This window comes from Chelonoidis abingdonii, chromosome 23 (genome assembly GCF_003597395.2).
Source record: "Chelonoidis abingdonii isolate Lonesome George chromosome 23, CheloAbing_2.0, whole genome shotgun sequence".
Lineage (NCBI taxonomy): Eukaryota > Metazoa > Chordata > Testudines > Testudinidae > Chelonoidis > Chelonoidis abingdonii.
In genome coordinates, this window is record NC_133791.1 from 14438823 (window position 1) to 14455743 (window position 16921).

Genomic DNA, 16921 nt, shown 5'->3' on the forward strand with positions numbered 1-16921 from the left:
CATTATGTCTGTATATTGCTCCCCTCCTAGCTTTAATTTTAGTGGGGAAAAATCCTTACTAGGCACTTCCAAAAGAAACCTCCATTTTAGATCATAGCCGCTAGTTTTTATATTGAAAGAATTCAAGCTGCAGTCGCTGGATCCACATGCTGCTAAGCCACATTACTACAGCACCGTGAACAATAAGCCTGCCCCCCAAATTCCAGCATCTCTTCTACCTGCTGCTTAGAGCATACGAGGAGCTTGAAATGACTTTGTCTGGTGAGGAATGGTTTTTATTCTCTACCACAAAGCTTAGCTCTCCCTCGCCCCTTCTCTACCTGCAGAGAGTGAGGGATGACAGAAATTAAAAGTAAAATCTGAGTTGTTCCTGTCAGGCTTCTTTCTCCATTCGTATTGCTTCAAAGTATTTGCGCGGAAAGGCTGGGAATATTAAACTCATCGTGTAGGTGAAGAGATAGTGGTCGTGACTTGATTTGCATAAGCTGGAGCCCACCCTACATGGCTTTAAATCGTTTTGACTCGCGGGAGTGCGCACAGCATTTCAAACAGCAGATTTGCTCCCATGAGGGCTGTGTTACCTACAAACAAAGAAAAAAACCATGACTATCCAATGGCTTCCAATTAAAAGGTCAGTCAGAAAGTCCTTACAACAAGGAGTTCTTTTCCAACTCTTCCTCCGACACCAAGGCCCCAATCCTATAATTGACTCCATGTTGGCAGAGGCTTATTCAAGTCCACGACGTGCTCCTGCACAAATTCACTTGCCGCACTGAGACCGGATGCTTAAAGCCATACACCAGTGAAAAGCTGTCTGTGCTGGTAAACTACAAATGTAGTTACGCTGAATGCTTTAGTTCTACCCAGCTGACTTCTTGTCTTCAAATAGAATCTCTGCTCCAACCCCATGAAATAAATTGAGTATTTAATAGTCAACAGCTGAACCAATACACAAGTAACTTAAGGCTTAGTCACACAAGTTTCATTTGCTCAGTACACTAAGGCTGTATCTAACGTGCCAAAACACAGAGCACGCCCCCTAATTCACAGCTGGTGCTACTTCCTTAGGGAGCGCCTGGCGGAAAGCTGTCGTCTCTACCATTGTACGAGGGAAGAGAACACAGTCCTGTCCATACTATCACTCACCACTGCTACCCTGTTGGAGCGACACCAGTGGTGAAATGCACAGCTGACTTTTGCCAGCATAAATGCAACCTAAGACTCCAAGTCTGTCCCTTTATGTGTATAGCTCACACTGAAATCAATCTAAAGGCAGAGTGGCCCCAGGACAGGACGTTCCAGTGTTGTTATAGTCTCTACAGATCTCCAGGAACCAGATACAGCGTTTGCTTTGCTTGTTTTTTTTTGTAAAGCAGGCACTTCTCCCCCTGCATGAGCCTGGCTGTGGGTATATACATATGACAAAGTCAGTTCCATTTGCAGCAGAGCGTTCTGCTAAAAAAAGTGACAGCTGTGCCTCTGGCAGTACATGAGCCAAATACAGGCATCATCTTATAGGATGCACTTTGCCTACCACCGTTTCAGAACATAATTGGTTCAAACAGTGTTTTTTCTAAATTAAATTTGTTTTAAGAATTGTTTTTTTCTTTACTGCTATTGAAACATGGAGTCGCCTCTGTCACCAAGGGCAGGACTAATATCTCCTCGTACTGCTGTGGCAGCCACGTAAATTCAGAGGAAGCATTGCTTAGTGGTTAAAGCACAGGACTTTGACTCCAGAAATCTGACTTTTATTTACGGCCTCCACCAGGCAGTTTGGTGAGTGAGCTGTGACAGGTCCTGTCACCTCCCTGTACCTCAGTTTCTCCAATCTGAAAAGGGAGCTACAAGGGGACCAAGTGGATCAGACCATTAGTGCTTGAGGTGCTTCCACTGAAGTTGCTATAGAACTGCAGAACAGAAGTACAGATATACACAAACACACCAGTTCATCTCCACGGAAATCTTTAGTAAAAGGCGAAAGATTTATACGAAATGAAGAAAAACAAGTGCTTCTTACCTTCCAGCTGTGTAGAGGACTGAGCTGAGTTTTGACTAATGCTGAGGAATCCACTTCTTGATTATAGAAGAGCTGTGGCCTCTCTTGTTTACACAGCACTACTGTCCCCGACATCCCGGTGGTCACACACTCTAGCATACCCTGAAATAGCTGTTGCTAGATTTCTAAGGACTACTGTGCATTTTCTTAAATATTCTCCTGCAACATGCTGTTTGAATTGTCTATAACACACAGAATAGAAATAGCCAACTATAAATATTCCCGACAGCTATCACTATGTTCTTTAGGGATGCTCAAACTGTCGAGGACCAAATATCTGTCGATTTGCTTTGAACTCTATAGACAGCGTCCAGTGCCCACAGCTAAACAGGACCCAATCTACTACTGACAAACATTGGATGTAGCATTTCTCTAACTTTGCAGTATTGTCCCAAATATTTCCTTTGACTCACCAGAAGCATCATAGATTGGTGCAACTTCAACAAGATCGCATCCCACTATATTCAGTCCTTTGCACCCACGAATGATCTCCAAAGCCTAGGGAAGGTAATAAAGGGCTAGTTACCAGGTACCCAAATTGTTAACTTTGAAAACATTCTATATATTTAAATAGCCGAGGGGGTGGTTTTGTTTTTAAACACAGCTGACGTGAAATCTGTGAAAATACAGTCCGTACAATTCCCATCCAAGATCACTGCTGTAACCTGGTGCTCTTTGCTGAACCAGAGTGAGCGGAAAGCAGAGGACTAGATGTATAAATACTGAGACACCATCAAACTGTGCATCAGCTCAATCTCCCTTAGCGGTGGCTTTTCCTAGAATAGAAGGGTAAATTCCAGTCTCTCTGTATATTATAGGCAGGACACAATAGGAGCTCTCAATGATTTCAGTTCCCGATATGCCAATTTTCTTGTTTAAAGACTTCTAAATCCCATGTAGATCCTTGACCCTTAGATTTCTAGGGCGCGGACAGTGCAAGCCCTGAGACTTCCTTTAAAAGGAGCCAGGTTTTCCCTGTGTCCACTCTGCACATTCAGAAATAGATTCTGAGCATCTCCTTACCTGAGCAGGTGTGAGACCAGCAATTTCAGGTGTCCCTGTGCCAGGGGCGTATGCAGGGTCTAATCCATCAATATCAAAGCTGATGTAAATGGGCTCGGCTCCCATCTGCTTTCTCACCTCCGCCATCAGTGGTACCAAAGACTTCAACCAGCAGTCTTCAGCCAGGACAACACGGAAACCCTGTTGGAGGCAGAAAAAAAAAAAGGTTGGGCTTCCACTGCCTGAAACATGCTGCTGGGGAAAGGAACCGGGTGCAGAGAGCAGTGGTCCAGTGTAATGTTTATGCAAACAGCTCTAAGTGGCCAAAGCAAGTGTCTTCTGCAGATCGTAACTGGTGCTTCCAGCCATTCTGTGGTCTTGCATTTGCTCCCTTTTCCATTATGCCCCCCACGTAGGACAGACTATGATCTCCACCTGCCCTGGCAAGTAGTGCTTTTTCAACAGGTGAAACTGTTCAAGGTCACGTGCTGCTGGAAACAGCACCGACAAGAGAGCAGTGAGGGGGCAGAGGAGCCTTTCCCTTGCCATCTGGTGCAAAAGGAGGAGGAGGGGACAATAAATGAGGAGAATGGCAGTGGGTGGCTTTTTTCTTGCTCTAAGTGTCTTAGTTGCAGGGATTGGAGTGGGAGAAGCGTTCCATGCAGCGAGTCAGTTAATGAAAAATATCATCTTGCACCTTTTGTCTGAGGATCTCAAAATATGTCACACACACCCAGCAAGCCTCAAAACTGCCGTCTCAGGAACCAGAGGGACATATTATTATTCCCAGCACTGAAATCAATGGCCATGTGGCCCTGACTGCACAGGCAGGGCCCAGCGGAGGGTAGAGGTTTTGGTCGTGGTATACACTACCTGGTCCCGGCAGTATTTGTAGGGATCCGGGGTATAGGAGGAGCCCCTGATTCCAATCTGAACCACGCGTTTGCAATCCAGGAGCCCCTCGTCCACACAGCGTCGGAATGGCGTCCCATGGTAGATCTTCTCCCCCAGCGCTGTGTCTCCTGTGTCGGTATGAGCATCCACGTGCACCAGTCCCACAGGACCATGCCTAATTGGGACAGGGCAGGCACAAACACTGCCTTAACTCCAGCCCCGTGCTCACATGCTTTGGTTAACACAGGTGCTTACACTATTCTGACCTTGTTCAATCCGTCTGCATAAAATCTTGAATTCTTCACAATGATAGAGATCTAAACTCCAAACAGATCATACAATTGATTTGTCAAGGTCTCCTTCCCACCCTACATTCTTATGGCTTCAGACCTCTCAGCAGGCATCTTACTATTCAGCAGGTTCAGTAAGGCAACAAACACATGCTCTCTCACCAATTAACTCTAAGGCAAAGATCACCAGAGACAGAGTGGGGACACAAGATGCTGGCTGGGATCAGCACAAAAAGGCTCTGGATAAGTGAGAGGAGCAAATGGGAAGATTGCTATCATCTAGCTATTGATTGACAGATACTGCTGCAGCCTGGCTTTATTCCTCACATGACTCTCCAACCCTGTCTGATTACATGAACTCTGGAATCCCAAATGTCTGCGGAGCCATTTGAAAGATATGAAGAACAGTGGGAAGCTAAGATGGCTCCATCAGGAGCTCTTTAATGACCTGAAAATTAAAAAAGGAAGCCTACAAAAACATGAAAACCGGAGAAATTGCTGATGATGAGTATAGAAGAATAGCACAAGCATGTAGGGACAAAATCAGAAAGACAGGCACAAAATGAGTTACATCTACCAAGTGACATAAAAGGCAATAAGAAGGAATACATGGGTAGGATTAGAAAGACAAAGGAAAGTGTAGGTCAGGGGTAGGCAACCTATGGCACGGGTATGCCGAAGGCAGCACATGAGCTGATTTTCAGTGGTACTCACACTGCCTGGGTCCTGGCAACCGGTCTGGGGGGCTCTGCATTTTATTTTAATTTTAAATGAAGCTTCTTAAACATTTTGAAAAAACTTTATTTACGTTATATACAACAATAGTTTAGTTATATATCATAGACGTGTAGAGAGAGACCTTCTAAAAAACATTAAAATGTATTACCGGCACGCGAAACCTTAAATTAGAGTGAATAAATGAAGACTTGGCACAGCACTGCTGAAAGGTTGCCGACCCCTGGTGTAGGTCCTCCATTTAGCAGAGAAGGAGAGCTAATAACTGACCACATTAAGAAGCTGTGTAATGCCTCTATTGCTACAGTCTTCACTAAAAAGGTAAATTGTGACCCAATACTTAACACAATTCTTGTTAAGAACCAGGGGGAAGGAATTCAAGCCAAAATAGAGAAAGAACAAGTTAAAGAATATTTCTTTAAATTAAATGTATTCAAGTCACCAGGGCCTGATGAAATTCATTTTAGGGGACTTAAGGAACTAGCTGGAGCAATCTCAGAACTGTTCATGATTATGTTTGAGAACCCAGGAAGGGCAGGTAAGGTCCCAGAGGACTGAAGAAAGGCAAACATAGTAATGATCTTTAAAAGGGGAACAAAGAGGACCCAGGGAATTATAGACCAGTCAGTCTAACTTCGATATGTAAAAGAATCTGGAATATATTATTAAGTAATAAATTTGTAAGCACCTACAGAATAATAAGGTTATAAAGAATAGCCAAAATTGATTTATGAAGAAAAAATCATGCCAACCCAACCAAATTTCCTTTACGACAGGGTTACGTCATTACCCACTTGCCAGCACACACAGTATACAGGAAGACTTACAAGTAAAACAGAGAATCCTGTGGCACCTTATAGACTAACAGACGTTTTGGAGCGTGAGCTTTCGTGGGTGAATACCCACTTCGTCAGACGCAGTGGGTATTCACCCACGAAAGCTCACGCTCCAAAACGTCTGTTAGTCTATAAGGTGCCACAGGATTCTCTGCTGCTTTTACAGATCCAGACTAACACGGCTACCCCTCTGATAAGTAAAACAGAGCCGTCTACAGTCAATTGTCCTGGTCAATGGGAGTAATTAAGATTCCAAACCACCACTAATGGCCCACACTTTGCATAATTACAATAGGTCCTCAGAGTTATATTTCATATTTCTAGTTTCAGATACAAGAGTGATACATTTACACAAATAGGATTACAACACTCAGTAGACTATAAGCTTTGTAATGATATTTTACGAGACCTTTTGCATGAAGCATGTTTTAGTTACATTATATTCACACATCAGCATACTTTCATAAAATCATATAGAGTGCAATGTCACACCCTCTTAAGATCCCTTCCAGCCTGACATTTCTATGAACTGCCCAGTAGAGCACAGACTCAACAACTCAAGGGGGACGTCACATCTATCACCACAAGGTATCAGCTTTTTAAACATGCTCCATTTTCAGATTTTAAACTTACTTCTCTGCTACTGCCTTCAGGATCGGGTATGTTATTGTGTGATCGCCACCTGCAACGGGACAGGGAACAGAGAACATGCTATGTAATAAGAACAGGCCAGCACTGATCAGTAGCAAGCTACATTCATATACCACGTCTTCTCTCATAGGGGAACACATCGGCACTTCACAAACAGAGAGATCATCCTTTAGAATTAACAGCCTTTATTCATCTAATTACCTTCCCTGAAGCTTTAAATTGGTGACTGATAATATTAAAAGGGGCAGCTTCTCTTAATAAAAGCTCTCAAAAATCCAGCCAGCCGTCATTCTCTTGCTGCAGCTGGTACTCAAGGCCAGCTTCTGAATGCAGATACCTGGTATACATATGGATATCCAGCAGTCACTTCATCTCCTACTTGCAGCTGCCCCTGGGTTGTGTCGCAGCTGGGACTTAATCGACAGCAATGCTACACAACAGTTGAGGAGCAGAAGACCACCTATGTATGTCATTGAAATTTCAATGGGCATTTGGGAAGGTTGAATGTTATTACCCAAACTGGAATCAAGTCAGGACACAGACACTGACAGACAGAGCTGAACCAGCAGCAGCAAAGGTCTGGGAGCAGCTGAAGGAGACTGAATTATCTCAGTGGGAAGGAGGAGAGAGTAGCTCTCTTGCACTCTCAAGACCCTGTTAATAAATTACTCTGTATCCATTGCAGTGCATAGGACAGAAGGAGGGAGGCAGCTTTAATGGATCCTGCTATTCTTCCGGGTGCCCATATAATAACTGGTGTTTAAACAGCAAAGCGTGAGAGTGGGCCCAGCCCTGGGTTCCTTACCCAGCGTGAGGGGAATGCAGCCGGCTGCCACAATCTTCTGATAGGCTTCTCGGATTTGCCTGCAGCTGTCCTGCAGGTTGTAGAGGTTCACGTTCACATCACCAATGTCAGCAACCATGAGGGAATGGAAAGGTGCTGCCCCAGTGCTGGGGTTATACGTCCTCACCATGCACGACTCGGCTCGAATCTGGCGAGGGCCAAACCTGGAAGGGAAAGAATCCCACACTTTGTTATCTGGGATGGTTTGAGGAGGAAACTTCCATAGGACCAGGGGATTCTGAACACGTGGCTGGTTGGGCACATACTCCCCCTAGACACTTAGGAGTTGAAGGTTGGAACGACCATTGGGGCAAATGTTTCAGGTAGGACTATTATATTATGGTTGTGATTGTCTATGTCAGATGCATAATGAGTATGGTCTAATGGCTTCAACAGATAGGTCACCTGTAGATCTGGGCAGAGAGCTTACTGCAAATCTAGAGTGTGTGCAAAGACTTTCACATGCGACTCTGATTCTGACTGGCCAACTTGAGATTTTCAGGGGCTTGCTTTTCAGAAATGCTGAACACCCACCTTTTCAACCTCCGCTCCCTTTAAAGTGTCTCACTTTGGGCACCCTAAATTATCAGGTGCTTTTGAAACTCTTTGCCAGTCACACTAGATTTACAATCAGGTCTCTGACTGGAGCCACACATGATCCATCTGCTGAAGTGCTTAGGCCATGGTCATGACTGGAAAGCCTGAAATGGGCATCTCCCTTCAGCATCCATCACGCTCAATGGACACTCACAGACACTCTTAGGTTTGCAGCCTCCACAGAGCCACCCCAACCCCTTGCCCTGAGTCCCTTGCCGCACTCTGCACCACTCCTGCACCCCAACCCCTTGCCCTGAGCCCCCTCTCACATACTGCACCTCCTCCCACACCCCAATCCTCTGCCTCAGCCCTACATTCATAGCCCTGCATACAATTTCCCCTCCCAGATGTGGCCCATGGTCCAAAAAGTTTGCCCACCCCTGATCTAGACAGGTAAATCCACATTCCTTTGTCTAAGGCAAGTTGGTTTATCAGCTCTGCCCACAACATATTATAGGAACATATTTTCAGCACCCACACATAACTCTATGCACCTCCCATACATACATACATCACACGGATGTTCATGGCTAGCATGTCACCAGTTTTCATAAAAGACTTTACTCAATGGGAGTTTATAGCACAATAATATTATATTCCATCAGTTGATTCAATTGCAAATTCTTTGAGATTCAGACACCTGTTCTCCCCCTGGGGTGTCTGTACCCTGACTGTCACATTACAAAACCACTCTGACAACTGGCACCTTCACAGGACTGAATGGTACCAAGAGCAAACCTTCCTCTCCTGCTTTTGCTTGGTCCCTGAAGGACGGGGCAGAGGCAGACTCACAGGACAGAACAGGGAAACCTGGCATGCTGCCGTATCTGTTCCCTGGAATAAAAAGAAGGACCCACACTACTGGGCAGTCAGTCCCGCATCTTTCACCAGCACAGACTCCCCTGGGATTTTTCTTGAATACTCACAGCAAATGCCCCCATCCCATGGGTTGTGGCTTCCCCTTCCTCAGATCTTAGCCTAACACCTGTCCCTTACCTTGCGCCAGGACGGTTGGAGGTTCCCGTGTCAAGGGGCACCCCAACAAATGCAGCATCTAGTCCCTCTGGTGAAGTCTGAATGGGCAGCTTCATCATGGAGCAGACCCCCACGGGCCTGGCTATGAGCTCAGCACTGGGAGGCAGATTGAGGCTAGAGCCAGTGAGAAAGCGGCGAGGGGCACCGTGCCCAGCGAGCAGGCTCTCCGAGCCCCCACGGTGGAAGCCAGGCAAGGAGCCAGCTGCAGGAGGGTGAGCTGTGACCCACAAACACAGGCTAGCTCTGGGGCTGCTCAGCAAAGGTGGCTGGAGCTTGGCTGTCAGGAAAGTTGCCGAGAACCTCAGAGGGCTAAGCATTCTCCAGAGCAGCTGGCTGCCACGCACGAAGAGGGGCTCCATCCCGCACCCCTTGCTTACCCCTGCTCCCCCAGCACAGCACCCACGGCCACAGCTGGCCCTGCAGGTTCAAAGCAGAGAGAGACTGGGGTAGCAGAGACACACAGCACTTATTCCACCCACCTCACTCCTTCTCCCCTGGCAGGGTCAAAGTACAGCTCCCAGAGAAGCAACAGCTTTAAATTCAGCCCTATGCTTTGCCCCTAATCAATTTCCTCTGCCCGCCCCCCTTCCCCTCCTTGCATTCTGGGAAAGGGAGTCTTTTCTTACTCTGGGTTTGTCAGATGCAGCGTCAGGGATCCCAGAGTCTACTCAGCCAAGTGGCTGGAGCAACTTGAATTTGTGCCACATGGAGCATTATCGCAGTGATCAGACGTGGCCAGGTTCCAGCTTGCAACATGTTGGTTTAAATCAAGCAGCCGGTAGTCCCCGCACTTCCTGATTAAAGGAAAAGGCAGCCACAGGCCTCACTGCAGAACTGCCTGGGCAACTTTTGCCTGTTAGTCAAAGGGATCCTTTGCAAGGGAGGTGAATAGAAAGGAGCATAAACACTGCCAAATTAAGTGTAAAAATGTAATAAGAAAAGCCAAAGAGGAGTTTGAAGAATGGCTAGCGAAAAACTCAAAAGGCAGTAACAAAATGTTTTTAAAGTACATCAGAAGCAGGAAGCCTGCTAAACAACCAGTGGGGCCCCTGGACGATCGAGATACAAAAGGAGCACTTAAAGACGATAAAGTCATTGTGGAGAAACTAAATGAATTCTTTGCTTCAGTCTTCACGGCTGAGGATGTTAGGGAGATTCCCAAACCTGAGTCATCCTTTGTAGGTGACAAATCTGAGGAATTGTCACAGATTGAGGTGTCCACTTAAGGAGGTTTGAATAAGTGATAACTTAACATTAACAAGTCACCAGGACCAGTGGCATTCACCAAAGAGTTCTGAAAAAGGTCAAACGGTGATTTGAGGACTACTAAGCTATGATTTTTAACCTGTCCTTAAATCAGCTTCTGTACCCAATGACTGAAGAATAGCTAATGTAATGCCAATATTTAAAAAGGGCTCAAGAATGATCCCGGCTTTAACAGACCGGTAAGTTAAGTTATAACGGGCAAATTAGTGAAACAATAGTAACGAAATAAATGCATAGCACATAGAAAAACATAAACTGTTGGGCCAAAGGTCACACGGTTTCTGTAAGGGAAATCGTGTCTTACTAATCTATTAGATTCCTTGAAGGGGTCAAAGGGATGCCAGTGACTAAATGGTAATTTTTAGAAGAAGGCGGTAACTGTGTTGTTTCCCAAGGGTCAGCCTAGGGACAATCCGTATTCAAATTTATTCATAATCGGAGAAGGGATAAAAGTGAGTGTGCAAGTTTGGCAGATGATACTAAACTGCTTAAGAAGTTAAAGAAAGCAGATTGAAGAACTTCAAAAAGATCTCACAAACTAAGTGACTGGGGCAACAAAATGGCAAATGAAATTTAATGTGGATAAATGTTAAATAATGCACAATTTGGAAAAAATAACTCAATTACGTAAATTATGATGGGGGCTAATTTAGCTACAACTTAATCAGGAAAAGATCTTGGAGTCATCGTGGACAGTTCTCTGAAGATGTCCACAGCAGTGCTGGCAGCAGCAATAGAAAAACAAACATATATCTGGCTTTAGAAAAGGTTCAGAGGAGGGCAACTAAATGATTAGGGGTTGGAACAGGTCCCATATGAGGAAGATTTAAGGGCTAGGACTTTCAGCTTGGAAAAGAGAGAACTAAAGGGGGATAGATAGAGGTATATAAATCATGATTGATGTGGAGAAAGTGGAATAAGGAAAAGTTATTTACTTGTGTTCCAAATATAAGAACTAGGGGTCCCAAATAAATTAATGGCGCAGGTTTAAAACAAATAACAAAGGAAGTTCTTCTTCCAACAGCGCACAGTCAACTTGTGGAACTCTTACCTGAGAGGTTGTGAAGGCTAGGACTATAACAGCGTTAAAAGAGAATGGGATAAATCAATGGAGACTAAGTCCATTAATGGCATTAGCCAGGAATGGGTAAGATGGTGTCCCTTGCCTCTGTTGGCAGAGCGGTGGGATGGACGGCAGGAGAGAGATTCCTTGATCCATTGGCTGTTAGGTTTTCCTCCCCCTGGGCACCTGGCATTGGCCACTGTCAGTAGACACGATACTGGGCTGGATGGACCTTTGGTCTGACCCAGTACGGATATTTTATGTTCTTAAAATTTACCACTAGAATTATGAGTTGCCTTCACTGCCGCACTGCAATACACTTTGATGGGAAATGCAGCAGCTGTTTAAATGGGTCAGATGTCATAGCAATGGTTGAGGGAAAAGAGATTTTTTTCTTCACATCTCACTCTCTGTCTTTCCATTTTCTTGACAACCACATGTTTCAGCGTGAGCCTTGTCTATTAGGTCTCCAATGACAATTCTCCAGGGGAGTTATACGGATTTGCCCCGGTTCCAGCTACTGATGCCCAGCTGAACTAGTGCAAACCCCAAGCATATACAGAGAGTCCCAATATGCAGCTGTAGCACTTAAAGCAAAGTAAGCAGAATCAATACAAATTGCAGCTTTCCTTTTCCAAGGGATATGCATGGGGCAGCTATACTGGTAATCAGCCATTGATGACTGGACTCTGAGTAAGTCCCCAGGGAAGCCTGGGCCTTAGTCAACAGAAAAGACTTTAGGTTGGGAGTAATACAATGCTAGAGTTTTATCATATTTTCCATTAATACCCGAGTGAGATGAACTCTCATAGCAGGAAGTCCAACAAATGGCAACTCCTTGTAACAGTGCAGCTGTGAACACTGTCAGTGTATATCAGGAAACTGGCAAACTCTCTGCCAAAATCCAGCTGTGACCAAAAGCTTCCAGTGAGGGTGTTCACCAGGGGGTTAAATACATTCTGATGATGGACACTCAGCATTTCTTTGCTTCACACACACACACGCACACACCCAGCATTCCCATTTTTAGTATGCAGGAACCTGAAACCTTTCAAAAAACATTAATCTTGGCTAGAGATGGTTGAAACATTTTCAACAAACTGAAATTTCAGCAAAGCTGACACATTTCATGTGGACATATCAGTTTTTAGGAAAGTTTTGGCAAGAATATTGTGTGTGCATGCAAGAACACACACATGCTCTGTTCCCTGGTGGCAAGACTGCTGGCCTGGGATGTTGGAAACCCAGGTTCAAGTCCCTGCTCTGCCTGATTCAGACTCATCTAGGATGAAAATCTCTGCTCTAAATCAAGCAGAGATTGCACCTGGACCGTCTCACCCTTAACTTCCCCAATCAAAAAGCTTGAGTTTCAACCTGAAAACAGACATCAATGTAATTCAATTTTCACAAAAACCTCAAAAAGTACAGTGAAGCAGAATTGCTGTCCTCCTACTAGCTCTAGTTCTGGTAGCTGGGCTGAACAAGATCAAACCAGCTTGAATATCCAAGGCTCACGTGCATTTCATGCCAAGGAGGCTTGACTCAGATGATGCAAGGAAGCTGTGAGATGTATTGACTACAGCAGTTGAAATGCCTTGAGTCAAGATGGGTGAAAATATTAAGAATATTGTGATGTGGGGAGATTGGTTAGACAAGGATGTGCTCAGATGGTAGTTAGTGGAAGTATCTGCCTTTCCAGCCTTAATTGGTGGTGTATCACCACACCTCTTTTCTCCATCTATATCAAAGCACCGGACATATCTTTTTCTTTGTCTCTTCTAGAAATGTGTATTTAACATCTGAATGACCTCTGCTTTGTAACTGGAACCCTGGTCCTCTGTCCCTTTTGGTTTTGTCTTCACTTAGCACACTGTGTCTCACTGGTGGTCCCTGCCCTAATAATCACCCAGCATACTTAGGTGCATTGTAAGTAACAAATGCATTTTGAAAACTTCTTACTTCAGGATGCCAGTTGATTGCATGCAGAGTTCAAAGGAGTCCCCTACACAACTAGCTATGTGCACTATGGGTTTTTCTTCACTTTCCTTTGAAGCATGAGGTCACAGTGAAAAGCAGGATACTGGCTTGGCTGGATCAGTGGTCTGATCTGGTTGGCAAACGCTATATGTGGGTACGTCTTCACGGGTAGCAATCGATTTCTCAGGGATCGATATATCGCGTCTCATCTAGACGCGATATATTGATCCCTGAACGCGCTCCTGTCGACTCCGGAACTCCACCAACGCGAATGGCGGTAGCAGAGTCGATAGGGGGAGCTGTGGACGTTGATCCCATTCCGTGAGGATGGTAGGTAACTCGATCTAAGATACTTCGACTTCAGCTATGTTATTCACATACCTGAAGTTGCGTATCTTAGATCGATCCCCCCCAAGTGTAGACCAGCCCCTTCTAACGCCACTCCCTACTGTTCTACAGACTGGAGCTTCTTAGAGACAGGAGGGGCATTCACATGTGTAAAGCAATCTGGTTCCAGGGTAAAACTTCTGACAATACCTTTTCATGCAAATAAATGCAGATGGCAGCCTCAGTTCTCTAGTTAAAGTGCAAATGAATGAATGCAGTGGAACATGTCCCAATTAACCCCTTTTCATAAAAGTGAAGCTGAGAATCTGTAAACTCAGGGGTTGTACCATATGACTGGAGAATTGCTAATATAGTTCCTATTTTTAAGAAAGGAAAAAAAAGTCATCCGGGTAACTATAGACCTGTTAATTTGACATCTGTAGTATGCAAAGTCCTGGAAAAAAATTTGAAGGAGAAAGTAGTTAAGGACATTGAGGTCAATGGTAATTGGGACAAAATACAACATGGTTTTACAAAAGGTAGATCGTGCCAAACCAACCTGATCTCCTCTTTGAGAAGGTAACAGATCTTTAGACAAAGCGAAACGCAGTGATTTAATCTATCCTCAATCAGTAAGGCATTGATACGGGTTCAACATGGGAATTATGCTAATGGAAAGATGGGGCTCAATATTGAAAATTGAAGGTAAATAAGGAACTGGTTTAAACGGGGCACTACATACAACGTCATCGAAAGGTGAACTGTCAGCTGGAAGGAAGTTACTAGTGGAGTTCCTTAGGGATCGGTTTTGGAACATCTTGTTTAATCTTTTTTTATCTGACCTTAACACAAAAAGTGGGAAGTGCTATAAAGTTTTCGGAGTGAACAAAGCTGGGAGGTATTGCAATACAGTAGGAGGACGGGATATCACACAGTGAAGATCTGGATGACTGGAGTAAGTAGTAAGGATAGAAAATTTAATGGTGAAAGTGCACAGGTCAGCATTTAGGGATTAATAACAAGAATTTTTGTTATAAACTGGGGACGTATCAGTTGGGAAGTAACAGGAGGAGAGGGACAGCTTGGAGTAGGTTGATCCACTCAGGATGACTGGAGCCGCAAATGTGATATGGCTGTTAAAAAAGCAATCGGTCTAGGCATGCATCAGGCGAGTATTCCAGTAAAAGATAAGGAGGTTGTTAGTACTGTCTATACAAGGCATCGGTGAGCTCACCGCGGAAGGAATCTGTTAGCAGTTCTCAGTCTCCAGTGTTTAAGAGATGAATTCAAAACTGGAACAGGTTCAGAGAAAGGGCTAACTCAGATGCATCTGAGGGAATGGAAAACTGCCTTTGAAAAGAGATTCAAGAGTCTTGGTGTTTTGCCTAACCAAAAGAAGCTGAGGGAGAATTCATGATTGCTCTCTAGAAATTATATCAGAGGGATAAAGATACAGGAGGGATAGGACTTATTTAAGCCAGTACCATGTGGACACAGGAAATGGATATAACTGGACATTAGGACAGTTTAGACTTGAAATCAGACCAAGGTTTCTAACCATTAGAGGAGTGAAGTTCCTGGGAACAGCCTAAGCCAAGGAGTAGTAAGGTCAAAAGAATAATTGGCTCAAGACTAAGCTTGATAAGTTTATGGAGAGGATGGTTATGATGGATAGCCACCTGCCATTATTGATCTTTGATTATTAGCAATAAATATGCCATGGCCTGTGATGGGATGTTGAAGGGTGGGATCACTGAGTACACAGAGAATCTTCCCTGGTGTCTGGCTGTGAGTCTTGCCACATGCTCAAGGTTTAGCTGATTGCCATATTGAGTCCAGAAGGAATTTTACCTCAGGCAAGATTGGCAGAGGCCTGGCGGTTTTTTCGCCTTCCTTGCCTGCAGAACACGAGGCTCAAGTCACTTACACACATTTGAGGACTCAATAATTAGGGGTTGGACTCAGGATGGGTGGGTAAAAGATTCTGTGGCTGCGTGTGCGGTGGCGACTAGATGAATAATGGTCTCTTCTGACTTAAAGTCTGAGTCTATAATTCACACGCTGGGCGTTGAAAAGCTACAGAAAAGTGAAGTGTTTAGCCTCAGTGCAAGCTGAAATCTCTAGCATCAACAGAGATTCAACTCAGGAGTGATATGCAACTACTATCAGCAGTGCCATGTTGAGGTAACTAGCCTCAGATCTTCTCACAGCAGGGTTCTCAAACTCAGGGGGGTGCAAAGCTAACAGACTCACTGCCAAACCCGCTTTGCTCCAGTATTTAATAATGGTATTAAAGATATTTAAAAGTGTTTTTCATGTATAAGGGGGGGAGGGGTCGCACTCAGAGCTTGCTGTGCGAATGGGGTCACCAGTATAAAAGTTTGAGAACCACTTTTCTACAGGGTGTTACATAATACAGAGCAGCTGTGTGTGCTGGGGAGAGATCCAACCCAGCTTTATATTCAGGACAATTAGTTACTGTTCCACTATCCACATTTATCATGGAAACATTGATAAGATTTGTCCAGTTCCGTGCTGTTATCTTGCAGGCTGTTGGAGATGCTGGCACCCCACCCTTGGGGGGCACAGAATGGGATGTTTCAGGAAACACCTCCTGCTTGGAACAACAGGTCATAAGCCATACTTTGAAGCAAAAAATAAATGAAAAAAAGGTTAAGAGCCTCAAAAGCCAAATTGGATAAAAACTCCTACCTATCACAGTCCTGGTAACTGGCAGTGGGCGTGGCTAGAAACATCCTATCAACATGGATATTATGTTGAAGCAGAGCCCTGCCCTACTAAACGCAAGGTAGACTCCATAGTAAACAACCATAGTCTACAAACCTGCAGTGAATTTTTCCAAGGCCCTTTCAGCCTGGGATAAAGCCCACCTCCCACTTCCGATTTACAGATAGCACCTGTAGGTGCTGCCATCCACGAAGAATTAGACTGAACTCTACCAAGTTATGGGATTGCTGCTGATGGCAATTTGTGCTCAAAACACCATTAACTTATCAGGGTTTTGTTTTTCCAGGGCTAGGATTTACTCTGATTTTCCTGAATCTTCCCAGATTCTGTGTCTTTTGTGGGTCCTTCTGTGTGGGACCATTTAGGTATTGTTGTATGGCACCTATAAAGGTTCAAATTAGTTGGCTGGTTATGTTAGTCAGCTGATACACTTTCTGGTATGTTAACTATGAAAGCGCATAGCTCACTGGCTGCATTATAAAATGAATAGTGCCAATTTCTGTAAGCAGATTTCCTCCAGCGCAATACAATTTGCAATTGCCATTTCCATTATATTTTACAAGTGAATGGAGAAGACGCCTGAAATAAAACATTTTA

General features: G+C 44.5%; 1 protein-coding gene and 1 non-coding gene across 2 annotated transcripts; both read right to left on the minus strand.

Annotated features, from left to right (window-relative positions):
* Nucleotides 1-253: 253 nt before the first annotated feature.
* Nucleotides 254-9542, minus strand: AGMAT (agmatinase (putative)). The gene is made up of 7 exons (XM_032779566.2): nt 8905-9542; nt 7273-7475; nt 6450-6498; nt 3935-4130; nt 3083-3262; nt 2473-2557; nt 254-581 (listed from the first exon to the last, which is right to left on the minus strand). The coding sequence occupies exons 1-7, from the start codon at nt 9300-9302 to the stop codon at nt 508-510; spliced, it is 1185 nt and encodes a 394-aa protein (XP_032635457.1). The 5' UTR covers nt 9303-9542; the 3' UTR covers nt 254-507.
* LOC116824370 (U5 spliceosomal RNA) lies at nt 1895-2015 on the minus strand. The gene has a single exon (XR_004373606.1). It is a non-coding gene; the product is annotated as a U5 spliceosomal RNA (small nuclear RNA).
* Nucleotides 9543-16921: the final 7379 nt, after the last annotated feature.